The 27777-nt window shown below is 34.8% G+C and overlaps 2 protein-coding genes across 2 annotated transcripts in view; one reads left to right on the plus strand and one right to left on the minus strand.

The window, feature by feature from the left end:
• Window positions 1-656: 656 nt before the first annotated feature.
• On the minus strand, window positions 657-9376 carry LOC149421653 (uncharacterized). Its single transcript, XM_089634961.1, has 6 exons — window positions 8883-9376; window positions 8671-8796; window positions 6518-6559; window positions 3264-3331; window positions 1247-1450; window positions 657-1111 (listed from the first exon to the last, which is right to left on the minus strand). The coding sequence occupies exons 1-6, from the start codon at window positions 9229-9231 to the stop codon at window positions 899-901; spliced, it is 1002 nt and encodes a 333-aa protein (XP_089491087.1). The 5' UTR covers window positions 9232-9376; the 3' UTR covers window positions 657-898.
• Window positions 9377-10439: 1063 nt separating this feature from the next.
• Window positions 10440-27777, plus strand: part of Vps13D (vacuolar protein sorting 13D) — a 69348-nt gene continuing 52010 nt past the window's right edge. Inside the window, exons 1-12 of the mRNA XM_089634962.1 lie at window positions 10440-10536; window positions 12137-12247; window positions 12605-12795; window positions 13859-14041; window positions 16290-16553; window positions 17638-17805; window positions 19293-19446; window positions 20908-21089; window positions 22946-23295; window positions 24254-24407; window positions 26759-26922; window positions 27558-27774. Coding sequence (XP_089491088.1) covers window positions 12151-12247; window positions 12605-12795; window positions 13859-14041; window positions 16290-16553; window positions 17638-17805; window positions 19293-19446; window positions 20908-21089; window positions 22946-23295; window positions 24254-24407; window positions 26759-26922; window positions 27558-27774 — 2124 coding nt within the window. The 5' untranslated portion in view covers window positions 10440-10536; window positions 12137-12150. The remainder of the gene's footprint in view (window positions 10537-12136; window positions 12248-12604; window positions 12796-13858; window positions 14042-16289; window positions 16554-17637; window positions 17806-19292; window positions 19447-20907; window positions 21090-22945; window positions 23296-24253; window positions 24408-26758; window positions 26923-27557; window positions 27775-27777) is intronic.

Genomic DNA, 27777 nt, shown 5'->3' on the forward strand with positions numbered 1-27777 from the left:
AAAGCCGGCTACAACCAGAGCTGTTGAGTGTTGTCCAAATGTCATCCCTATTTGTGTAAAAGCAGGTAATCTGAAACGCTCCAATCAGCCTTTGACGCTAGTGACCTGGCAGTAATGCAAGCTGTGAATCTTTGTTTATTCCTATTCAGTGATGATAGTTTTTTTTACCTAAGTTTATTAATAATTGTAATTAAAATGCCTCAATTGTATTGTATTGTAATGCCGTGTAATGTATCCAGATTTCTGACATATACAGCAATGTGCAGAGTGCGTTGAATAGTATTCTTTTGACCTTTTAAAGTAAAAACGCCCTGAAAGCATCACGCTCTAACGGATGTTACTCTAATAAGAATGAAACCATCAATCAACTCTTCTCATTTACCATTTAATTTGAAGTACGCAAATTCAATGTACACACAAGTGTACTTGTGTGTACATTGAGATTGTTAAATCATTATACCCAATTCTAATTTTGACAAAGGCTAACTTGGTTGAATTTAGATAAGTTATCTTCAAACTTGAACTTTATCTATTAGCAAATTTCCAAGAAATGTTTGACTAATGATAAGAAAAAAGGTCGTATATTTCTTATCTAAACAAGTAATGGTAATCAAGGGACAAAATAAACTCATATAATGTATTTTAATAAGTTTAGTTTTATTAGTTTGTTTACGCATAATGCGTTTGTAAATATAAATTGGTAACAATAAATGCAACAAAGTATTTGCAGGTAGAAGAAGATATTTTAAAATTTTACATAAATATTATTATTTATGTAAATTTTATACAAATAATTATAAAAGCATTGTTGTTATTTCGTCTGTAAATCTTAAGTACTAGGAACGTCACGTAAAGTTAGAATAATTAAAAATATAAATAAAATAATATTCGCTACAAATTATTTTACAGCCACTTTCGGTTGGTCTTTAGATTCAATAATAGGATCAATTTTAATATCAACTATAGGTTGGTCCTTTGACACATCTTTCCCTGGTTCTTTTGATGCATCCTTTGCTCCCAGGCCTTTCGGTGTTGGCTTCGGTGTGTCCTTCATGAAGAGTAGAGGAATCATTCCCAATAGACAGCCAACAGTTATGCCTAAAACTCGACCCTGAAAACATTAAAACAAATATTTTTATTTATCTGAGAGATTGGAGTTGTGGGTGCAAGTAGGATTTTTTTGTACTTAGAAAAAAGACAACAAACTATGTGTGTTAAAGAGCTATAGGTGAATGTTGTTACTCACCATATTGGATGCCCTACGACTGATGGGCATATCCAGCTGTATGGGGGTGAGGTTGGGTGGTTTGAAGCCAATCCGCTCAGCAAACCTCTCCACGTAGAATGCGGAGCCAATACCAATTACATCGCTAAATGTATTTCCTAAAGCAGCTGCAGCCATTGTTGACAGGTATATGTAGGTGCCAAGCATATGGTCTATGTAGTCGCCCTGAAATTATATTTACATATTATTGTATTAGGACATATTATTATTTATAGAGCGGAGACAGTTTACATGTAGTTCCCGTGAGCACTTAGGCCATAGGCCCATTGTGGTCTCCCATTTTACCTCATTCCTTTAACAGTAATCCGGTCCCTTTAATAAAGTTAACCAGGGTTGTTATCGGGTATGTGGCTATGTCTTCTGGTTCTACTGTATGTCTCCCCAGGTATCTGAGCCTAGTTCCCACCAGGGCAGGACATTGGCACCACAGGTGAATTGGAGTCTCTTCATCCTCTTCACATTTCCTGATTCTGTTGGTGTTTTCCACTCCCAACAACTGCATGTGCCTCCTGAGATAGTAGTGTCCGTTAGTAGGGTGACTTTTCCCATTCCTCCCAGTGCCGGGATTTGACCCACCCTGAAGAACATGCTCTCAAGCCGGATACTCACGGTGACAAGGGGTGAGGTGAACATCAGAGTATTGATGACATGAAGGTGTCCACAGGGAGGGGTGTTATCACCCTTGCTGTGGAGCCTAGTGGTGGATAACCTCATTCTAAAGTTCAACAACAAGGGCCTATATACACAAGGGTATGCGGATGACATTGCAACCATAATAAGGTGTTGGGATGCAGACACAACCAGAGGCCTTATACAGTCAACACTGGCAACAGTGGAAGAACGGTGTGAAGACATAGGGCTATCAGTCAACCCAGACAAGACAGAACTGATAATTTTTACTTGCAAAAGGAAATTGGAAGGATGGAGCAATCCAACTTTCTATGGAAAGGAGTTAGAATCCTCAAACACGGTTAAGTACCACGGAGTCTTCATAGGTGCCAAACTGAGCTGGAAAAACCAGGTGGAAACTGTAAGTCGAAAGGCATGTATGTGCTCTAATATGGGCAACTAAGCTAATCTGCGGCAGAACGTGGAGACTCAAACCTAAAATGATGCAATAGCTGTATACAGCCATTGTAAAACTAAGAATCATGAATGCAGCTTTGGTCTAATGGAGGAGAACACTAAAAACAGTGATGGCCACACTCCACCAGATACAGGCACTTGCATGCAGAAGAATCACAGGAGCAATGCGAACCATTCCAATAATAGCCATGGAAGTGCTGGTGAATCTACCTCCACTAAACTTAGAAATAGTGGGGGCGGCGATGGCGGTAGCCTACAGGTTACAATGAAAAGGTCAATGGAGAGGCGAGTTGTCCAAAAACAGTCACACGGAGATCGGAACAAGACTGAGGGCGATTCGTCCAACAGCTGGAATGAGGCAGGACGGCAAACAAGCTAATTACTTCTTCAGATAGCAGTTTAGAGTGACGTACCCCACAAGGGAGGAATGGGACACGGTTCCAGGCCCTACCCACAAACAGGAACTAATCTGGTTCAATGATGGGTCCAAAGATGGAGGTGGGAAAAGGGGCCGGGGTCTGTTTACAGAGCTCCAAGTGGGTACTTAGTATACTTCTAGGAACACATTGCACATTGCACAAAGCTGAGATGGAGGCCGTTTTAGCTTGTGCACAGGAGAACATACGTATCCGGCACAGGAATAAGAACATAGGCATATGCTACAGAAAAGTCTGCTATGATATATGTCTATTCCGAAGGATAACCCCCAACAATGCCAGGTACACGTCAGCTAGTAAATAAATAAAAATTATTGCAATTGAATACTGTCAAATTTTCAAAGAACACAATATTTTTTACATGTGCTACAAATTGCTAGACAAATACTTATTCAGTAATAGTTTTTTTTTTAAATAATTGATTTAAAAGTTTGGTATAAATGATAAATACTTACAGCACAGATCATTATGAAATTGTCGAGAAACCCAAAACCGACGAAGGGTATGGAGTTTGCCACGGACACTGAAAGATTAAAACAAAATTATTAAAAAATATATACATATAAGTGAAAGTAAAGTCATCTAGCTCATAATTATTATTTTTTTTTTTTAAAAAGAAAGTCAAACATTCCCAGGTTACGAATAACCTGGCAATATTTGAAAATCTCCTACTACCACCACAGAATGCTGAAAATGTTGCTTGTGTTGTGATGGAGGACTTAGCCGGCCGAGGAATTGAACACACTACGCCTGGGTGGGACCCAAACGCGATGTCAACTCGGCCACCGACCGGTTTATATTATACTATGTTATACTCTGTAATATTATTAATGACTGAGATATGGTTCTTCTCACACACCATGTTTTAAAATCAGTACTCTCTGATCAATCCGCCACTTGATTATCCAACAACTACTTTAACCTTTTCTATGCGTCATTAATTTGTATCACTTCGTTCACACGCGGGGCTATTTATTATCAATCTAATTTATGACTTTAAACAATAATCACGCATGGATTTTAAAATTTGTTTTAAAAAATACGTCGCTTATGTCTTGAATTATCTTTTCAAGTATAAATAAACAATCCGAACATCAATGGGGCTTGATAAAAATTCGAAGTATATATTCATAATGTAACTGATATGGTATGCCCGGGCGGCCATGTTTATTTCAAGGTTAACGATACACATGATTATAAACATGCCGGAGTAGAGCTCTTCAACTGTGGTGCGATGTAAGTGGTTGATTTATGGGTGCGATGTCGCGTTTGACTGGATACATGAAATATTGACACACTTAAAAAGGTTCATATAATAAAAAATAACTACACTTAAATTTACAAAAATAATGAAATAATTTTTCTGTTATTATGTCACCGTAAATATGTATCACTCAATATATTTTTTTATCGTGATTTTGAAACAGTTCTCAACGCATAACGGCAGAATCATGGCTTTCATGTATTTCAGCAGCTTCGCAATTATTATCGACGTCACTGTCACTAATTTCAAAATCTGAATCTATTTCTAAAGTAGCACCAAATATTTCTTCGTCATTAAGACCACGACCCGACATTTTGTATTTTGGCAATAAAAATACTTTCAAGAATTGATAAAAAGTCAAACTTGTACAACTTTACACTTGATTTTTCACTATAAAAAAGTTTTAACCACGTATCTTTATTTGAAAATAATCTAACACTGACGAAATTTTATATTTCTTCAATAGTTTGAATGAATGTATGTAACTGAACTTATTTTAAAATATGATAAATCAGATTTAATGTACACTGTAATTAAAATAGTTCATATCCACGAAAAAGCAAACAATAATTCGATAAAACAATGTAATCTACACGGCGAGCGTCTCTGTTTGAGAATCTTATAAAATGCGCCTGCGCAATAACGTGTGTAAAGACGCGGGAAGAATTCAAACTGATTCATTTTTCGCTCTGAGTTGGAAGATCCCTTCAAATCTTTGTATCGATGATAAGGATACGTATTATGGATAAATATCGTAAGATGTCAGTAGTGTAAAGATGTGAGATTTTTTAAGAGTATAAGTTTTACCGTGCTCAAGCATGTTTCATACCCATAACGCCGAAGAAACTTTGCGTCGCACAGATGTGCCACCCGCGTACAGGGCATGTACAGTGCGTCGCAGGCGTGCGTCTCCCGCAGAGAAAAGGTTAATATGCTGTTATTTTTAATAGTTGAAAGCACAAAATCAACCTCTATTTGTTTGCCTGTATTCATGTCAAATTCAGTATTTGTGGTACTTCAGTATTCAAGCGTTTGTGGTACTTGCAAAAGTAGTCCGCGGCGTGCCTAGACTCGAGCGTTTGTGGTATTTGCAAAAGTAGTCCGCGGCGTGCCTAGACTCGAGCGTTTGTGGTACTTGCAAAAGTAGTCCGCGGCGTGCCTAGACTCGAGCGTTTGTGGTATTTGCAAAAGTAGTCCGCGGCGTGCCTAGACTCGAGCGTTTGTGGTACTTGCAAAAGTAGTCCGCGGCGTGCCTAGACTCGAGCGTTTGTGGTACTTGCAAAAGTAGTCCGCGGCGTGCCTAGACTCGAGCGTTTGTGGTACTTGCAAAAGTAGTCCGCGGCGTGCCTAGACTCGAGCGTTTGTGGTACTTGCAAAAGCGTCAGTGGCACACACCAATTTGCTGACATTTTACAACTAAAGACACTGTTATTTTACAAGAAAATTTATATAAATTAAACTATTTTTGAGAAATTCCAAGGAAGATTTGGTGTAATGAAGATTTTTTGTTTAACAGTTAATAAACACAATACAAACTGGTGGATATTTCGGATTAGTGAGAGAGCACTCTAGTAGTAATATGTAGAATACTTCATTTCAACGAGGTCATGACTATTGCTCTTTTACCATCTAAATACTGAGATACATTTAAAATAAAAACAACATTCTTTTTAATCCCAAACAACTGAAATTTGGCTGCAAACTTACTTCAATATGACTTACATTTGGTAGTAGCTTACCACAGTAAAAATATCTTATCAAGTCATCCTAACGAGTGGGCATTTCATCCCTGGTTGAGAAAATCATTTTCCGAATGAACATAATGTGAAGTTTATTTTTGTAAGAAGCAAACTCTCCCTTAGAAGCGGGGTAATATATTGTAAATATCTCAAAGCCAAATATAATATTGAAAATTATATATGAAATAATTGACAGACATCTACAATATCAACATTTTACTTTGGAATTTTCATGGACAGTATTGAAATGCGTTCAAAACTTCTAAAACCTAGTTCTACACACTACACATTGCAGTGCACCTGAAAGAAGTCATGATTTCACTGAACTGCTATTGTAATTGGTCAGATCCTAAGGGTTAATACTCTTATTTTACGCCATCATCTATTAATATTATTGATACCAACCGGGGATCACTTGGACACAAGCTACATCAGATCATAATATTAACTGATTTTATCCAACTTAATAATATTAAGTTTCGATAAAGCTTGCATTGAAGTGAAACCCAGTTAGCATAAAATATATTTATAAACGGTGGTAAAACAAAGTTAGTGTGATTTTTATTTTATGTCCATTGTGTTGGGTTGAAGTCTGCATTCGAGCTCTTAGTAAAACCAGAAAAAGATCACCTTACATCCGCATAAGTACAATATGGCTTTAAAAAAAAGATAACTTCACATTATTTCCTTAAATAAAAATACTTACAATGAAATAGATCATTTGGTGACGGGGTCGGTACAGTGCTCGCTGTGAAAAGATAATACCTTTTAGTTAGAAGTAATTCAGATTGTTTTATTTTAAATTTTTATTTTTTACACAGCATGTGTTGATTATTGCAGCCAGTTAAAGTATGATCATATGAGAAAAGCAATGAATGGGATTCAAGCAAGGTAACTAGATATTATGAAGAACGTTTCGTTAAGACGATTTTGGTATTGGAGCTTAGGGATGACATCAAATAAAGCATATAGGTATTAAGATCGATGAATGACGGTAAAGCAAATGGAATAGGAGAACATAGGTGAGGGAACCAAGCAAGTAATATAATGCAAGCCATACATTATAAGAACCACTCGAGCGATGGAGATTCCCGTTCGGTTTTCGATTCGGCCATTCGATTTAATTAATATCATACCTCCAAATTACTAAGGAAACATATAAACTGCTTACTGTGGTTTAAATCCAATGAATCCACCTAGATTTCATGATTTATCCCATATATTTAAGGTTAACAATTTAATTTTTTTAAATCGAGAAATTTATAATTCATAAAATTTGGGTAGCCATCGCTAGAGTGGTTAAGTGTGTAGTTTTGCCAACATCAATGAGCATAATAGCAAATTCATGTTTAAATCATGTTAGTCATTTACATACAACTTGTAATGAATTAAATCATTTGTTAAAACAGGTTTTGACATCATTATTGCAAACACCAGTGTGTGACATCACTACTGAAGAATTAATTATATTGTGATTTTTATGTAAAAAAAAAAACTAGCCAAAACCAAAAATGCAAAATAATTTTTTAAATTATTGTGCATTTTTGTTTTGAAAAATAAAGTTTTTTTTACAGTAAACACAAGCTTTGGACAAAGACCCCGCAAATACCAAGCAATAAAAGCATTTAACAATCTTTCAATCAATACAAAAAATTATGGAAATTAAAAACATTTCAGATACAAAATTAAAAGATGGATTAGAACAAAAAAGACAATAGTACAAAATTATTATAACGTAAAAGAATAAAACATACATACATAATATACAATACCATTACTATACAGACGATATATAAAATAGTAGCTCATAATATTTTAGGATTTTTTTTTTCATTACTGCCTTTATTATTGTGTTTTATTTATTTTATCTCAGTTTTATTTTATTTTATTTCAATTTACTATTTCATATTATCTTTTTATTGAATATTATCAAACTGTAGAATGGGGGCCTCGGTACGTGTAAAGCACCCAGTAGGGCTCACATTATCAAATAATGTTTCAAAATATGTTATTGTATCAATAGATAAAAAAAATACTAAAATGTTTACAAAGTTCTGGTTATGGATACGGCGCATGCTTTGTTTATAGAGTGAAATATTCGGTAGAGCTATTTCTGTAGCGATTGAATTGGCAGGAGCACAGAGCATGTTGTATGAATGTAAATGTGAAATGTATACAAGGAGAAAGCATCAATCTAACAATTATCTTAGATTGCATATATAGATTAACCCTATTTTACAAGATTTCAATAATGCTAATGATAAAACTTAAAATGATAACATAAGTTTTTAGAATTAATTCATAAATAAATTTAGATTACAGTTTCATAAAAAATAATTAGATATTTTTTCCGTATGAAAGATATGCTTTGAAAACTGCTCTGAAATAAATGTGACGATAATCATGGATAACTCTGTATTTAAAAAGAACCAAGGCCTATTATATATTATATTACTCTTGTTTGAAGAGAAAATTTAACAACTATATAAACAGATTTGAAGAGAACATTTGAAAAGGTTTACTTTTGTATCAATTGAATCAAAATAATATCTTAAATAATTACATTACATTGTATTTTAAATCTAACTGCCATTTTTTGCTGGAAATGGTAATTGAAAAATATACTAAAAGGGCATTTATATTTGTGTGCAGGGAGGGTACAAAAGAACCTTTTCATAGTACCTGCTTCCAGGTATAAAACCAAGGGTGCAGGGAAAACCTAAACAAACAATGTTTGTTTAAAATTTAAAAGTGTACTCTGGGACAGCTGTTGTCAACAGCTGTCGGCTGGATGCCATCAATTTCGCAAATGGAATGAAGAAACATTAAAGTATGATAAATCATAACATTTTCACTTACCATATTTCTCACGAAGCCAGTCTTCAGGTACTTTGCAGTACGAACCTGTGGGGTCCACATCACCCAGTTTGGGAACCTTGCTTGGACGGCCGAACTTGCTCCTCCATCTATGCGCAGCCAACTGACCTGCATCAACGTAAAATTAATTTAAAATTCAGTCACGTCACAACCCATCTATATTTCTACATAATCACATTTAATCCTATTTATACCTTCGTATTCATCCTTGATCAACTTGCTCTCAAATTCCTGGAGAGCTTTAACCAGACATTGTCTCTCGTCGGACGTTAGTCTTAGCGCCAACTCTTGTGCCTGCTGAGTAGTCAAGGAACCCGATATCGATGAGGGTTCTTGCAACCCCGAAGACGTATTAATCACATTTTTGGATTCGGTGTTTGGTTTTTTCACACTTAATATAGTAGTCCGCTTTTTTATATTTCCGGTGCACAGTAATGAACGCTGTGATTCGTATATTTTGGCCAGCGTCAAAAATTTTCCGACTTGGCGTCTCGATAACAACATCGTTGGAGTCTTTGCCAAAAACATTATTGCATTAAACATGATGTCGTGAAGACATTTAAAACACGCTATACAGGTAAAGCATTTTGAAATAAAATGAACGAAAAATTTGCATTAGTCACAACATGAGGAAGATGCACCTTACAAACGCCACAAACACAACTAAATAATGACAGCAAACTCAAACCCACACATCCACAATCACAAATTATTTTATCTAAGCGTCGAATTCCACATAGACAACAAAATTATTAAAAGATAAATTATAAAGCCTCAAGTCCACGTTGGCACCAACTCGCCAAAGTGTGAGTGCCGTCGCCAAAGTTGGACGGTTAAAAACGGTCATGTCGTTTAGGCGGAAAATCGAAAATGGCACATTATAAATCTTTATATAAAATGTATTCGTCCACATAAAAATAAACTAACCTTCATTGTCGTAACCTCACCTTTTTCGCGAATAAAAAAACAATGAAAATACACTATTCTGCGTTGGCTATTTGAGATCCTTTTTATGTGAGAGTCCCAACTGCTCCCAACTGTCTAGAGCCAGTGAGACTACGGCATCCCCAAATTGGGGTATGTTTTGAGGCTGAAGGTAGTGGAAAGGGGAAGAAGAAGAGGAAGGTCGGGAAGTACCAGGCTATTCAAGTCTGATCACCAAACACGGCCAAATCCATTTCAAGCTCCGTCAATCATAATATTAACATCCCGTTACACCCATAACCGGACACTGGTAAAATTTGTCTAAAATACATTTTTATTTTTACTATAACCCCACATAGGAGGGCCTGAGGAAAATAATTTATTTGGGGTATATGTCATCTTTGGGTTGCTTTGTAAAAGGCCTTTTTGGAAAGGATAGAGAGGAAGTTATAGGAATGGTCTTATAGCACCCGGTTTTTGTGAATTGTTTAACGACTCGTGGGACAACAGGCTAACTGAAACGTCGAAACGCGGCATTGCCGAGCCAGTGCACGGTCTAAATACTAAATAAATCTTTGGGCGCCTACTTAAGTGCAGTGTTCACTGGTTCACTGTATGATTAGGAAATCAAAATTTTGGGGCTATGACCTACTGAGGGATCACAGTGCAGTCGAACGACTGGCTAAATTTTACATGCCACCATGCATGCCATCGTGTCTGGGAATATTAATATTAAAAAAAAAAAACATTTTTCCTCACACTCTTCGTCGAATGATGACAGATACAACCATAGACAAAATAAAATTTAAATAAAACTTTCACCCACCTAAGACCTAAGTCCAAATGTCAAATGCATGTAAATATAAGTATTTTAAGCAATTAAATATTGACATTTCATTAAATATTTTCAGTTTGAAATGATAGGTATCTATTCATTATATATGTTACTCGTATTTTAATAAATAGTTATAAATCTAAACCTTATAGGTACCATGTTTTTAGTTTTATGTAATCTAATTCGTGCATCGAATAGTTAAATATAAAAACTAATATTAACTCGTATGTTTTATAAAAATACATAACGACGATGTTCTTATTATATTTTTGTTTTACTTTACTAAATTATCTTATTTTATTTGAGAATACGCACTCAATTGCTACGCTCAGTCGTAGCTTTCCGAATCTAGCCAAATATTTTACTATAAATAATTACATGTTATCTATTTGAAGGTTTTTTATTTGTTATTTTTATAAATTATATAGGAAGATTATTTATAACTGCGTAGCAATAATGTTTTTGAGACTTACGCCAGCAATACACAATTTGCCACTATTTCAAAACCATTCTTTACTATGTTGTAAAAAAGCTTATATTATGCTGTAGAAGTCTGGGGGAAATTATTATGTTGTCAACAATAACAAATAAAATACACCATGCATTTTAATATTAAAAATTGGTTAGTTATTTTAAATGTTTGTAAGCTCTAAATCTTATTTTATGTATGTTTTATAGTCTGAAACGTCTCTGAATAGTGAATTTCGACGTACCAGTATGGTTCTGTGAGAGACATGCGATAGTGATATTATCTCCCAGTCAATCATGTTATCTGATAATACTTTTAATTGTCGAGTATTTTTGTAAATTTCAACGTAGCTTGGTGATTGAAGTGATTTTGTAATAATGCCATTATCATTGCTGCTTGAATGATATTACCAATAGAAGGTGTCTCTGATATTATTTAGACACAAGTAACAATTTATTAAACTTTTATAGGTTTCAAATTACGTACATTTAGTTGTAGTGTCGACTACTTTCCAGGCCTGCCCGTAGGGTAGATGTTTTGTCTCTTCACTGAACTAACTAACTAGCGCATGTTTCAAACTTATTTTAGGGATGATTGTAACAACGTTAAGAAGAAAGCTTTGAGTTTATTGTTATCAAGTTTAATTAGTAGAACTCCATTTTTATATTAAGTTTTTCTTTTATGTATTGAATAATATAATTATTAAATATATATAAAAGAGCAGTTAATTTATCAACAAGTTCTGCAGTGTAGTTATTATTACGCGCGACAGCTATTTCGCCTTCTGAAGACATTATCTACTTATCATTACGCTGGCATTGTCAAAGTTTGATAATGCCTTCATAAGGCGGAATAGCTGTCACACGTAATAATAATTACACAGCAGAACTTTCCAATAAATAAACAGTTTTTATTATGAATGCATAAAAGAAAAAATGTTATGAGGATCGCTCTAGCAGAAGTCGGGATGCCCGAGGAAGATTTGGCACGATCAAGTGAATCAGATTCTTGAGTCAGGCCATGTCAAGAGTCAGAACAATAGAAGAGTATGTACGAGATGATGTATGAATGTGAATGAGGCAAGAAGTGTGTGCCAAGATCGAGTTGTTTGGCGGTCCGTCCTCTGCCTACTCCCACGGGAAACGGTATGATGGTAATTTAGTTAGTTTTCTCTTGTAAAGTTTTGTGTAGTAAAAATAATAAAATTATGTTTTTTTAAGGATAAACCATAAAAATGTTGGAGGGCCTTGTAGCTTGGGTTTTAAACAACTATTTAGGAAAATATGTTGAGAATTTAAATACAGATCAATTAAGCATAGCGCTTCTATCAGGTAAGAAAAAAATACTAATGATAAACTTATTTTTCAGTGATAAAATATGTGTTTGTCATTGAGAGCCATTATCTATCTTATTTAAGATCAACAAAATTCAAATCAAAATGTTTGAGGTAATTTTTGAAAAACCTGACTGATAAAATTTTGTCAGAATTTTTTTATAGAATTTTTTGTTTATCCACGCCTCATGTCCTACATTTTTAAAACATAACACGAAGAACCGAATTGCATCACAGGAACTTTAAAAAATCCACTTGTACATGTTATATGCAGCCTACGAAAAAAAAATGTGCATCTCATTGGCGCCTAAATTCTTTACAAAAATCTGAATTAAATACAAATTATTACTTACAGGTGAAGTGGAACTTGAAAATTTACCACTAAAAAAAGATGCATTGCGCCATTTTGGAGTTCCCATAGAGGTGCAGGCGGGATTTATTGGTAAAGTCAAACTACAAATACCTGTTCGACAAATAAGGTCGGCGCCATGGGTCATTGTTATAGAGCAACTCTATCTAGTGGCCACACCGGTCAACTTATCGGAGGTAATGTCAAATATTATAATAAGTCACTTTTCTTTAGTCACATCACTCTAAAAATATTGTATATGTATTATATTCTCTAACATTAACTCATAGGAGCCGGTAAGAATTATTAATAAATAAAAATATATCTTGGTTAAAGCCAACATGAAGACAATATCATGCTTGATAAAGTGACATTTTGAGTTTTGTGTTTAAGAAACCCAGTAGAAGTAATATCCAAAGATATGAATGTATAAGGTCGACACTGCAATTGCAGTGCTTCGTGACCTGTGTGGGCACAATTCTTCAATTGCAATTGCAGTGCTTCGTGACCTGTGTGGGCACAATTCTTCAATTACAATTGCAGTGCTTCGTGACCTGTGTGGGCACAATTCTTCAATTGCAATTGCAGTGCTTCGTGACCTGTGTGGGCACAATTCTTCAATTACAATTGCAGTGCTTCGTGACCTGTGTGGGCACAATTCTTCAATTGCAATTTCAGTGCTTTGTGACCTGTGTGGGCACAATTCTTCAATTGCAATTGCAGTGCTTTGTGACCTGTGTGGGCACAATTCTTCAATTGCAAATGCAGTGCTTCGTGGCCTGTGTGGGTACAATTCTTCAATTGCAATTGCAGTGCTTCGTGACCTGTGTGGGCACAATTCTTCAATTGCAGTTGCAGTGCTTTGTGACCTGTGTGGGCACAATTCTTCAATTGCAATTGCAGTGCTTCGTGACCTGTGTGGGCACAATTCTTCAATTACAATTGCAGTGCTTCGTGACCTGTGTGGGCACAATTCTTCAATTACAATTGCAGTGCTTCGTGACCTGTGTGGGCACAATTCTTCAATTACAATTGCAGTGCTTCGTGACCTGTGTGGGCACAATTCTTCAATTGCAATTTTAGGGGTCCGGCTCCTAAGGTTAAATGAATTTTAATTGACAGAGTGATTTACATTGTGTGTAAATTTATTTTATTTCAAACTGCAGACTGCACCAGGAAACATAATTAAACTGCATTTTAAAGCATGTTAAGCAGTATTTGTGGTTGTGGAGTAAGTTTTTTTTAAATGTTAAATTCCAGTGGGACAACGAGGCAGAAGAATTTATGGCTCAGGACTACAAGTTGAGCTTGCTGGATGCTTTAGAAGCTCAATGGAGAGCAGAAAATGAATCTCAACCAGACGCTGGATATTACGCATCAAGTTTTTCTTCATGGATGAACTATGGCACGAGCTTAGTTACAAATATAGTTGAAAATCTTCAAGTAAGTCAAATTGGCAATTATTGAACAGTATAATTTTAACTGCCAATAGGAACTGTTAAGTTTCAAAACAAATCTGTTCAAATCCAGACTAGCGACACAGTACATACTAATAGCGCCATTTTTGTGAAAAATCACCTATAATATATTTTACCAAACAATTATTTTTATTCTATCTTTGAAATGTGCATCCATTTGTCTTATTTTGTAAGACATTTTTAACAGTGGGCCTAATGTAAAAAACAACAATTTTTTTTCGATTCTTTGGTAACAATATTTCAGTTTTCATCTTGACAAATCAAGTTACATACTGTGATTTTTGTCCAATAAGAACAGCCTGCTGTTGCATGTGCTGTAGTGAAGCTAGGGATAGGAGCGTAACATGCAAATAACCGTTCATAACATAGGAGCCTTCGCCGGGCAACTCCAGAACGTTCTTTTCGCTTTTGGAATTATAGGCGACATTAAAAATAGTATTTTGGTTATCCCGGCAGCCATAAAAAAGGTTTTAAAAAAGTTGGACTGGGTGGCTATAATACAGTCCGGTTAAATTTGTTGACATTTTTGAAAATGCGCTCAGGACATATGCTGTACGCAAAATGTATAAAAACAAACATTTTTGTAATAAAATGACAAAATCAGATGGAATATGATAATACCTCTGCCAATTTTAAGCTAATATATTTCGGTCCGTTACTACCCACCTAGTCGGGTTCAGGATTATCTAATCTAACGATTTTGGTCGTAAAACTACAAGACATGGTTTTGGTCGTGGGCTCTCGTACTATCACAAAAACGACTTATTTGATTGATTTAATTGATTTTGGTGTTGAGATAATAATAATATCAGACGTGGTTAGATAAACATTTTTCAAGTGTAAACGTATTCAGATAACATAATTAAACTATGAGTATGTTAAAACATAATCTAATCATTTCATTGGTAGCAACCCGGGCATCAATTAATTATCTTAGTTTTTTCATGTAGGATTTGCATCACCCACATTCTAAGACGGGTAGCAAAAATCTTTAATTTATTTTTTAATTAACTGTTGTCGTCCGCTTTGTGAACATGGCAATTTACCCAAGGAGTCGAATCCCTCTTACATATTTTATTAAATTGCTACACATGCTTTAAAAAACATAATACACGTCAGCTAAATAATTAATGAAAAGAATGGGCCAAATGTGTATTTACAATAATAATTAAAACCCACATGCAAAACAAATAAATCATTATGTATTAAATATAATATTTTTTCATATTTATATTATCAACTAGCTGACGTGTACCCGACGTTGCTTGACTTTTCTCTACTTTCAATAAATACAATATCCATGAATTATATATATAAAGAAAAACCCTCCTCTGTGAAAAAACTTTTTTTTTTTACAACTGCATAGCTGTATAACTCCTGATTATAAAATTATGTACTGTGTTTTAATTCTAAGTGAAAAAAATTATAAAATAAAAATATAGTTAGACGTATATAAAAACAAATACTCCATAAATTTTTGATCGGCCTTCGAAATATTGCTATAAATATCAATTATTCATTCTGTAATGATAAAAAAAATTAATCACAATTCCACTACTTTACACAAAATGTTACTTCATTTTTTAAGAGCTGAGAATAAAAGCCATATTAAAAGGGTTCTTATTGTTATTTCATTTTGAGCACAAAACAACTTAACTCTTGGAGTGCTGTGACAAAAATGTCGCCGTCCGCCAGCCGATTCTATTTTCATAATAACTTATATGTTTTTTTGCTTAATTAAATTTTTGTAAATTGTGCCGTTTTACAGGATAATGTGTTTATATGTTGATAAAAATAGTATAAAATCTAGCACTATTTTTTTATTGTGCCGTCTGGATATGGCGGCACTTGAGCAATTAAAGATAGTTAAATATAGTATTGTGAAGGTTGAAGATGTGTTCGGTGTTGAAAGTAAATCATGTAATATTTTATAATAGATTTATTACAGTAAGGATTTTATTTAAGTAATCGCGGCGCGAAAGGAGGTATGTAAGTTATTTTGATTAGCGCGTTAAAACGTAGCTCGTAGTAGACTGACTGAGCACCTTCCCGCTGTTGCTTATATAAGGTGCCAATATGATTCAAGTTGCACTTAAGAACTTTCCCCAACATTCTAGTTGCTATGGCTATAAACATTGCCACCCGCAACGCTGAGCAAAAATGGCGGGATTGTTAGTTAAAGATAAATCTTTAAATTCATTTTTTCTTTCTAGTTAAAAATTAAAGATGTCCACTTGCGATATGAGGATTCGATTACTTGCGGTGAGTCTAGTGCCTTTGCGTGTGGCCTCATCATGGAGTCATTTTCTGCCGAGTCGTGTGACTCCAACTGGCTCCGGAGCTTCACCACCCTCTCCTCCAGCCAGTCGGGTGGCTGCTCCTTCAAATTGCTGGAGTTACAGAAGATAGCCTTTTATTGGGACAGGATGACGATACCCAATGATATGCTGGCTAATCTGACTCTCGGGGAACTTGCTGTAAGTACAAAATCTACTTAATAACAATAAATTAACCTTGAATCGTTCATTTCACTTGATAGAGCTGCAAAGAAGATAGGCCCAGATGGGATAAAGCTAAAGCGAAATATTCACATTTCACTAAACTTCAATATCACCACTGACGGATAGCTTGGGGTGTTTCCCAGAAATTCAAATGTAACATTGTCATCAAATGGCCAAACAGTGCCATTTTTTTTCTTTACATTTGTAAGTGCCACATTAAACGGCGATTCTAATTATTTTTCAGCTATCTAAAAAATTGTGACCAACTGGCTATTTTTCTATTAACTATTTAAACTTAACTTAACTATTTTTCAGCTATCTAAAAAATTGTGATCAACTGGCAAATCTAACAACACGACAGTAATGCTTTTCTGCTGATCACAATTTGTTCAAAAGCTGAAGCGAACCTAGAATCGGCATTTAATGGGAACCTTTGAAATGAAAAAAAAACAAAATGGCTGATCTGCTATTTGATAACAATGTTACATTTGAATTGAATGGTGACCGGATAAATCATCAAAATGATAATTCATCACATCTTTAACCTCTTAAGGACCACGCCCGAGTATACTCGGGCGGCCAGAATTCGGAATTCATACTAAAGAAAATTTTTGATTATTTTTTCACACTATGCACCACAACATGAATATTCAGTCCCATTTTGGGCCCGAAATGGCTTTTATATGAGGATATATATTTTGAGTAAATAAAATTCACTGATAAAAAAAAGGTGTTTTTTTTTTCAATTTTTAATTTTTAAATGATTACTGAAGGGGTTAAAAAGTTATATAAAGTCATGGAAAGTGATGAATTGTCATTGTGTTGAGTTATCATGGAACCGAATTGAATATGCATTTGAAGCAGTGATTAAGTTGTTTAGCAGTGCGAAGGTGTGTTGTTAAACTAGTCCCTTCCTTGTTGTATGTGACATCATCGTTCCAGTATCTTCTGTCTTTGGTTTTTGTTGTCGATGATGTACGTATGAGCTCTCGCCGGGACTAGTTAATTTTGCCTCGTTTATTGTAATGAATTTAATGTGTTGAATATCTTTTCCGTTTAGATTCGTATGTGTGAAATGCAGAATTCAGAACACCGGTTTGTTATAAGTCCTGTATCTGCGGTGGCTCACCTGCGAAGGGAACGCTCTGAACAACCTCTGCGATCACACACAAGGCCTCGATTGGACTGCCAACTCTCCTTAGATCAAGTTCCTTTGATACTGACAAATGTAAGTCTCTTCATTTTATGTGACCATAAACGTGGTACAATATTATAATGTATGTATTACATTTTCATGTAACACTTCAGTGTTTATTTGATATTATTGATACATGTAATCAAAAAATAATGTGTTAATAATTAATGAAAAAACATACTTTGTAATACACCAATTTTTTAATTGAATTAATAACTGACAGCCAATCAGGATTATTTTATCTCAAGCTTCATCAGGGCTGTTATATTAACTAATTATAATTACATACAGACACATATATCCATATAAATAAAAATGTTTGTTTGTTCAAAATCTCCGAAAATTCTTCACCGATTGCTTTGGAAATTTTTGCATTCGAATACGCGTGTTTTTATATACCTTTATTATATAGATGTCACCTGTGACAGGTAAAAACGTGCTTTTTTTGAAAAACAGCATAATCTATTGGACAAACATGCTTTTTTTTTAAAAACAGCGCCATTTGTTGGACGTTAAAGCAATACGAGCTATTCTTCTGAGCTACAGCAACGCGTGGCGGGGTACAGCTAGAAGAGGCAGCCAGTGACTGAAATTGCCAGTAGTACATTTCACTTTTAAAATGTACCGAATGTGTGAGTAATTTAGGTGGAGTAAATTAACGAATGGGGGTACCTACTGCAATTCATTCTATTTACTATAAGTTATATTTGTAAAATAATTGATTAAATAATACTGTTACGTCAGCGTTTCCAAAATCAACTAGAGAGTAGAAACGCAATTCATCGTTGAAAATATAGCGAAACCGTTTGAATTCACCGCGAGTGTGTGAATGTCGCAGCGCTAACATTGTACATTAGTATTTCTAAGCGAATACATTCCAGACGCATTGGATTACGCATGATCAAAGTGATGCAAAATTCACTCGCCGTCAAGGCGCTTCGATAATGCAATGATAATGGCGTTTCGATAATGTTTCAGTAAAAGATGGTTCTGTGCATATCGGGATATGCACGGCCCACTTGCTATAGCGAGGGAGCCTTGCACCAGAAGATAGCTCAAATAATGACCTGGCGGGAATTGCGACTGGAGCGTACTTTTGTACATCGACGACTGGGGCACTGATGTCGTTGTAAGTAGTTATGTGAAGACTGAAGACAAGCAGTGCATTGGACAATGCACGTACCGAGGAACCGCCTCGAGAGGGAGATAAAATATTATACGAGGGGTAGGTAAGGGGAGGGGAAAACAGTTGCAGCAGAGGTTAACAGAATAAATTAAATATGGGACTATGATATCTTTTTCTGTCACCAATAAGATGTTTTCTTCTCTATTTCTTTTCTTTCTCTCATTGTATTTTCTACTGTTGCGGCACTTATGTGCCTGTATGTAATTATAATTAGTCAATATAATAGCCCTGATGAAGCTTGAGATAAGCGAAACCTGGTTGACTGTCAGTTTAATATATAATGTCACCCCAAAATATTTGTTTCCGTTGAAAAAATGATGTGTGAATGTTTCAGTGTCAATATAATGAAATGATCGGCTGTTCCCGAGGTTTAACACTGATTGGAAAACTGCGTGTGTTTCGACAATGGAGACCAAGCACGACAGTACCGCAAAGTCCCAGAGCCTGGTGGATATACGCAGTCAAATGCCACTTTCCTGATAGTAATTGTAAGAAATTTCTTAAAAATATGACAAATTTAACCATGAACATCACTTACAAAAAATATTATGACGCACATATAAATGAATATGTGTATTAATTAAGGCGCTAAGTGTCATAAACTAGAACTATTCATCATAACAAGATATGTGACAAATAAAATCAAATGTGGTAGATCCTTGAAAAACAGCTTCCATAATTTAATTTTTTTTTTTTTTAATACATTAATTGATTTAGCATTTCTACAAAATTAAAGTTTAAAACAGACCACGGTGGTTACGGTGTAAGTTCTACAGCAAGAATTTTAAAATAGGCTTTAGTACCAACTCAGGCGATCTGGCAGATCTAAGTACACATCGATCACATGTGGAATAGCGATGTTCATATAAATAAAACAAAAGACATTTATTTCTTGTTTAATTTAATAAAATATAATTCTGAGATATTTTTTTAAATAATGCAATGGTTTACATACTTTTTGCTGGGTCTTCATATTTTCCATGGTTTCGTTGTTTTATTTCGGCAATGTACATAGGACCCATTAAATAAGTCCCCTGGTGTGTTTCTCTTTTTAGAGAACATAAGTAGTTTTATGCTCCAAGGAAAAAGTTTTCCACAAATAATTACATTTTCACTTCACCTAAAACAATAAAATATTATGGATTAGCATCAAAATAAATACTTTTTAACTAATTTCCAAAAGGTATTGGAAATTTGAGGTGCTTTAAATAAATTTCAAAAAGTTATGATCAAACAAATAATATTAAAATTTAAGCAATGTGAATGCATAGTTTTCAGAGTTAAGTGTATAGAAACATGATGACAACTTGTTTATACCTTCATAATTAATAATAATTATCATTTCCATCTATAATCAGTAGGTAATAATTTTTTAAATAAGAAAAACCGTGAAAATAAAAGAATTACCTATTTAAAAAAAAATATTGGATGTGGAAAAAAAGATTTATTTCGTATAATGAATAATAATAATATTCTTACCAAAACTAATAATTATTCAGTACCAAAACTAACTAAATGTATAGGAAAATGATAAATAGCACATACCTCAGAATTTGTCAGTTTTTTGGCAGAAATCACTTAGGTATTATGGCAGGTATTAACTTAGTGCGGAATACTCTTGGTCACTGGTTTATACCCTTTTGATGACATTTCTAAGAGAGCCCACGACTGTCAACAGACCATCGCCAGCCATTTTGTATGGAATGTTGCTGGATTGTTACTGTTGTGCACTTAGACCATTTCATAAGATAATATATCAACCCACTTCAACACAACAATGCCAGATTTAATTATGTTTTTTGGACTGCCTGAAGCACTTATACCTTATTTTACGATATTGGCGTTGGCACATAGAAAACATTTCTGTAAAAATTTCAGTTTTCGATTTTTCAGCCCTTAGTGCCTTAACTAATACTCGTATCTAAATATATATTTTTGTATTCTTTTAGTTATGGAACCAAAGCCAACATGGGAAACCTGTCTATGTAGCGCGAGACTATGTAAGCGCTATGTGGATATGTATTCAACACTGCTTATTACTCCTTCTCTAACTCTTTCATCAGAAAACAAAGCTCTCAAAGATCAAGTTGAATGGACTTCTCCTTTCCAACAACTTAAACTACTCAGGGAGGTTTGTAGAATATTTGATTTATTTGTCAAATTACCAACCATTGAATTATTTAACTAAAGAACTGGTCTGAAGACCAGACTGGAACCTGAAATCTCCAGACTTCAATGTAAATTTCTTTATACCATTACGCTGTCCATCTACCCTTCATCTTTTATCACAGTTTATCAGTAGGTACCAGGGACTTAATTCTTTGAATATGTAATTAACTATTGATTTTACCAGCAATCAATAACCTTTCCATCTCATTCCTGATGTTTATAGGATAACGGTTGTATGCGGCACTTTTTATGACATTCATACATTTTCTATTTTCATGAACGCTCATATATGTGTGCATAGCGCTGAGGGCATGGTTTATTTGTGCACATATATGTGCCTGTAGCGGCAAAGAGGTTAAAACTTTAGAAGCATTCATATAATATTATGTTGCCTGAGTACTGATTGTTCTAATAGCAGATTTTAGGTAAATCGACTTTCCTTTACCTTTCGATGTATTCCTGTCCTTACTTTTGTCTAAATCATAAAGTCTGTATCTAGAATAGATAAATAGATTAAATTATAACAATTCCTTCCAAAAGATACAATACCCAGATTTTTAAAACTCTGTGCTCTAAAATTAGGAAAAGAGCTGTTAGAACAATTAACCTTTAGTAGAATATGGCCTTACCGTGTGCATCTGTAAAAAAATATGCTTAACACTTACCAGGCCATGCCCGGACCCTGTTTGGTATGCATTTTTCTTCCAGTTGGCCGGCATTTTACTTACCTTTTACGCTCATTCGGCCGAGTCCGAACTGTGTGTTGTGTTTGGTTTGCATGTTTTTCCTATCTAAACTATGTGTCCTGTTGGTGAGGTGATACGCCTAGCACGCGTCGAAAGTCGCGGCCTGGAAAGGGTTAGTTAAGGGTAGTTCTGCCTTTTACCTACTTGAATGGCTGTAAAGGCATTGCTGTCCAATAATTCTTTATGAATATTGTATACCAATCCTTTTATAAGGATCCCAAATATAAATATGTATACAGGGTGTCTGGGGGTAAAGTGCGCTAACTTCGGGAGGTGATTATACATGATGGTAGAAGTAAAAGAAATAAATAACATTCTAGAAATTCCAAAAATATTTTTCATAGAAGAATATTTATTTTGGAACAAACAATTCATTTTCTTAATCTTAAAACTACCTTAAAACCTTTGAATTTGAAAAAAGTTATTTATCTTTTTTACTTGTACTATCATGTAGAATCACCCCCGAAGTTAGCGCACTCTAACCCCGTACACCCTATATATATACATATGAACAATGTGCCTCCAATTTCTTATCTTTTTGTCTCTAGTGTGAAAGAATATTTAATCAAAAAGAAACTATACTAAACCTGTAAAATGGGTAGTAAATCCTTGTACTGGAGATGTGGAAATTGTTATTTTTTTGTAATGTGGGAGTAATCATTCTTTTTTTATTTGGGAGGCGGTTCAATGGTACCGCCGCCCCGGGAACCATTCTCTAGGTTACCAACACCCCTGCTACAGGTTGCCTGAAGTGGTTCGTTATGTTTCGTGACTTAGCAGGGGTGCTAACTGGTGCAACCCAGCTGCTAATGCTGTGCTAGCCAGACAGACTCTCCTGCCCTATTGCCTTGAACCTCAGTTGGAAGAACATACCCTTTATTTGGTGCAGTGGCGGCTTTTCTATTAGGGTCATTTAGTCAACGACCTCCCAAAAATATGCTGCAATAGTATTAAAATAAAGAAAGGATTTAACAAACTATCTGATTACTAATATTAACTGCATATTTGATTAATGGTTGATTGATAGTTTTTTTTTAACCTTTTAATGTTTATATTATTTTTTTTCTTTCAGGCAGCAATGAGAAATGCACCTAGAGCAGTTAACATCGCAGATAAAAGTAAATTAGTAGCAGAGGGAGCGGCACCCGAAGGTGCCCAGGGAAGATCCATGTTAATCCGGTGGTTTCCTCAGTGGTGGGGCTGGTATTCATCAGCTCCTTCTCAAACCGCTTCTCTGTCTCCATCAAATTCTGCACCCAGTCTGGAGGGAGAAATCTTGGACGTTCTAGCTGATTCCATAGAGAATAATAGTTTACTCAAAAGGGACACAGTTTTCGGAAAGTTCCAGTTCAATTTAACGAAGGGTAGTTTACAGCTTTGCGAAGATCACAACCAAAATAACACAAATGGAAACGCAAATAAGTAAGTTGTAAAGTTTTGCTACAATATAGTATTTTCATTTTTTTTTATAGTGAATACCTCACAAGAGTCCCAACTGCTCCCGTCTGGAGCCAGTGAGACTATGGCATCCCCAATTGGGGGATGTTGTGAGGCTGAAGGTAAGTGGGGAAGGGAAAGAGGAAGGTGGGGAAGTACCTGGCTATTCAGATCTAGTCACTAAACACGGCTAAAGCCATTTGGAGCAACGTTTCAATTCTGAATGGTGGTCTTACACCAGGGCGATACTGGTAGTATCTTCCACTCTGGAACGTGCCGCAAATATACTATATATTATTTTAATTAATTTTTAATTAATTAATTGTGAAATAACACAAATTAATCAAATATAAATCATTGACACATTATGTTGACCGCTGAGTTCGGGTGCAATGTGCTTGATGGGCACATGTTAAAAACATAATAAACACCTAATTAAGTTCATTTATACAACTTCCAAATGATGAAAAAATACGAAAGTTTTCCCAAAAAATCCATACATTTGATATAAAACCTTCCTCAGTAAGCTCCGTTTGTTCACTATATTTGCAAGGGATAAGCAGATAGGATTTCTTGCATTCTTTATTTTTCAGCCTTCTCAAACTGGTTCTTTAGATGGTGGGAGAAGACTTTTTCTTCTTCGCGGGAAGGAAGATGAAATCTTTTCAGCCTGTTTTTCAGGGCGCAATGAGGTTCTCTGAACAAAACTTGAACAATTTCCCAACATACTAAGTGAGAAGGTTGTATAGAGCTCGTCAAAAGAGGAAGCTACTGGGAGGGCCAGGTGCCAACACAACCTAGCGGCGGGGCGGGGTGACGAAATGGCTACGCGTGCCTGTCAGATCAAATGCGCCCTACGCAAGATTAAAAGATAGCTTTTTATTTTATTGTGCAATAAATGATTGTTTTGTTTTACCTGCAATGTTTTTATTTTTATTTTTAGGGTCAAGTTAGAGCTACAGTTTGAAAATGTTGGATTCAGCGTTGAAAGTAGACCAAGGACATCTTCACATACAATGAGTATAGCGTTGGGTGCTGTGTATTTGAGAGATCACCTGACAGATCGTACACTGTTCCCTATTCTTATTGGCTCACAGGTAATGTAGCATTATTTTATGTTTTATTTATAATGTGTCATTTATGCTTCCACTAAGACTCACAACAACTAACGAGGTTGGATATTGAATGATATATGCAGTGCAGATACTTTTTTTTCCATTATTTCTGGCTTTCACCCTTCAAGGGTGTTCTTGGCCATCATTTAAAATTATGGAGAAATTAAAGATGAATTTAGATATTAATTTTATTTAAATAGGCAAATTTCAAAATTAATATGAAAATTGGAGTCGAGTTCAGACTTAGAAGAGATGAGATGTTGAATGGAGGGGAGGCAATTTTAGATAAGGTAGAATTCTATCTTCGATAGAAGAAAGGTTATTTGTTTAGAGATGGACAACCAAAAAATATGTGATCTAAAGTTCCCACTTCTAGACCACAGAATGTATAATCTGGGGAGTCAACGACGTGAATTTTCAAAAGGTGGGAAGGAACGGAACAATGTCCGATCCTCATTCAAATGAGTGAAGAAATTTATTTTTTGGAAAAATGGGGGAATTGCTGAAACCACGGTTTTGATGGGATAGTCCTTTGTATTGAGGCATAGCAGGCTCCCTTGGATAGACTAGCAATGTGCCAATACTCTGCCCAAACATTGCGGGATTTATCTTCGATGATGGAAAAAATGTCAGAAAGGGGAATTTGGTTTACGAGGGTAACAACAGGGTTGGACGCTTCTTGTTTTGCCAAGGCATCAGTGCAGATACTTGAACTGTTGCATGTATGTATAATAATAATGTAATTATTAGGATTAAGTTATTGAAGTTTAAACCTCATTGTAATATTTGATCATTGAAAATAATGTTAAATACTCTTAATGAAAATAGAAAAATAAAATGATAACGGTCGCACCTAGAACTCAATCCCAGATCCTCACCGTCTAAGAATCCAATTTTACCGGTACCAACACTGTACCAATTGAGCCACTGAGACCAAATTGAATTGAGTCATTTTTATAAATCTCAAATTTCTAAGTTAACCGGTCAGCAACGTAAGCAGATATACACGATAAAATAACGATAGCAGTCAAGTACAATAAGCGTGTTTACACGTCAACGCGTGTGTTTCCACAAAAATCGTCATAACTCCGTTATTCTTCTAGTGACATCCCTAAAACAAAAAGTAGAATATTCGTATTGAATGAAGCTTCACATCTCTATTCAAAGTTATCCATAGAAACCCGTAAAAAGACCTACTCAGTGGAAGCAAATTTTACCCGCCAAATCGTAAAACGACGCCAAGAAAGCCGTTTGACGTGCCGACCCGCCTCGCAAGTTTAATTATTTTTTTAAAAATATATTTTGTATGAAATGGTCAAAAAGTGAAGTGACAGAATTGTTTATTGTACATTTGTACGATGAAATAAGTGTTTTTTTTTTACATTATCCGTGATTTTAGTATCGTTTTTACATAAAACATTACAGGTGAGTCATTTTTACAATTTTTTCATGTTTCCATTCTAAATTTAAATATTTACAAATGTTAATATTTATTTATGATACAACAATTTGAAAGCCTATTTTGTAACCTTTCTAAAACAGTTTTTACTATTCGGCTCCGTTCAGTAATGTTTCATTTATAGAGCTTTGATTGTGAGGCGGTAATAACACAACGTTTTCGTGAAATTGACATTTCGATAAAGACATTTTAGCTTCAAGTTCGCGAAAAGTCGGAGGGGTTAATATTCATGTTCTGTGAAAGATCTATGTATTCAAGTTCTGTTACTATTCCACTATAGACCAGTTGTTTCACAAAACTTGAATAGAACTTTCACCGAACTTGAATATACACTTTGAAATTTGATGAATTGTTTACTATCTCGTCGCTCTAGTTAGTTTTTGTCCAACAGACCATTTTTGGGGAAATTGAGTTGCGAAGTATGCAGTTGTTCTGAGAAAGCATTTATTTATACGATACAAGTTAAAAAAATTAATTTAAAATATATTTTTAATGTGTTTTTAAGATGCAGTTTGTCTTAAATCCACCAAAATTAAACAACATTCCGAGCGTTTATCCAACACTTTGTCCTACATCCAAATTAAAAATGTGTTTTCTGCGTAATTTTAAAAATTTTCGAACGAAATTTATTTAAAAATAATAATTTCTATCACTTTAGTAAACTTACAATTGAGCTAATTTCATTGTATATGCGTTTTTCGTAAAAAAAACTTTGAAGCGCTATTTCTCCCGATTTACGTTTTGATCTGTTGGACAAAAACAAACTAGAGCGACGATCTATGAAACTACTGGCCCAAAATTTAATTTTCAACCAAGTTTTTGGTCTTTTACTTTTGACTAAAGTATTTAAATGCAATTTTTGTTGTGTTTTTAGGGTACCGTAAGAGAAGGTTTGGGTAGCGCAAAATATGCATCTGCTCCTGCTTGGGTGAAGCATTCTGTGGGGAACGCAAGTAATCCATCACTTGCAAACACCGGCGAATCCTTATTTCAACTGGTCTATGAGAAGAAACCTGTGGGACTAACAGTCGATTATAGGTTACTAAATTTCTTTTAAATTGTTTTGTAAACTTCCGATAATATTTTTGCAGTGTTTAATTTTTTATTTTTTATTCATCACAATAATAATAATATTTGGATGATCTGTATAGCGCCATTTTTATGAAAAATCACCCCAAGGATGCTGTACAAATATATAATATATTTCTACAATACTCTATCTTATTACTAACTATAGACTGGGCAAACTATTATCAACTTATGGCAACAGATTGCATCCACCGGTTCGTCGATCACTTATATAAAACTATATGTATAATGCATTTGACCAATGAACGTGATGCTGCGTTAGAATGTACATATATTATTATTTTTTTATGTTCTGTACCGGTAGGTAATATACAGGACCATACTTACTGTACACTTAGTACCATACTATGTAAATAAGTTTTTAATGTTCCTGTCCCCCTATTAAATGAGACAAATTCTTTGTTTTAACCTATTCTTCATCAATGTTGGAATAGAAAATAACACCTGGGAAGGGATAGTATGATGTACATATTTTTCTACTATTAATATTTGATGTCATGGAAGGCCTTTGTTTTTGTCATGTTTCGGTTATGTTTTTTTTTTTTCATATTTGTAAAATGGTAACATTATTTATATTTTTTCAGATTATTTGTTAAATCCCAATCATTGGAGATTGTGTACAATCCCGGAGCAGTAAGGTGGCTAATAGATTTCCTCTCTCATCCTCTTTCGATCAACAATAAAAGTAAAGTGTCCGCCCCGGAAACCATATCCAACCAAATAGGGGCTTATGTCCATGTTAAAAATACAACTAAAATGCACCTTATCAATCAATGGGAACACATATTACAGGGGAATTTGGTA

This window comes from Hesperophylax consimilis, chromosome 8 (assembly GCF_061612785.1).
Source record: "Hesperophylax consimilis isolate HC1 chromosome 8, BYU_Hcon_1.0, whole genome shotgun sequence".
Taxonomy (NCBI): Eukaryota; Metazoa; Arthropoda; class Insecta; order Trichoptera; family Limnephilidae; genus Hesperophylax; species Hesperophylax consimilis.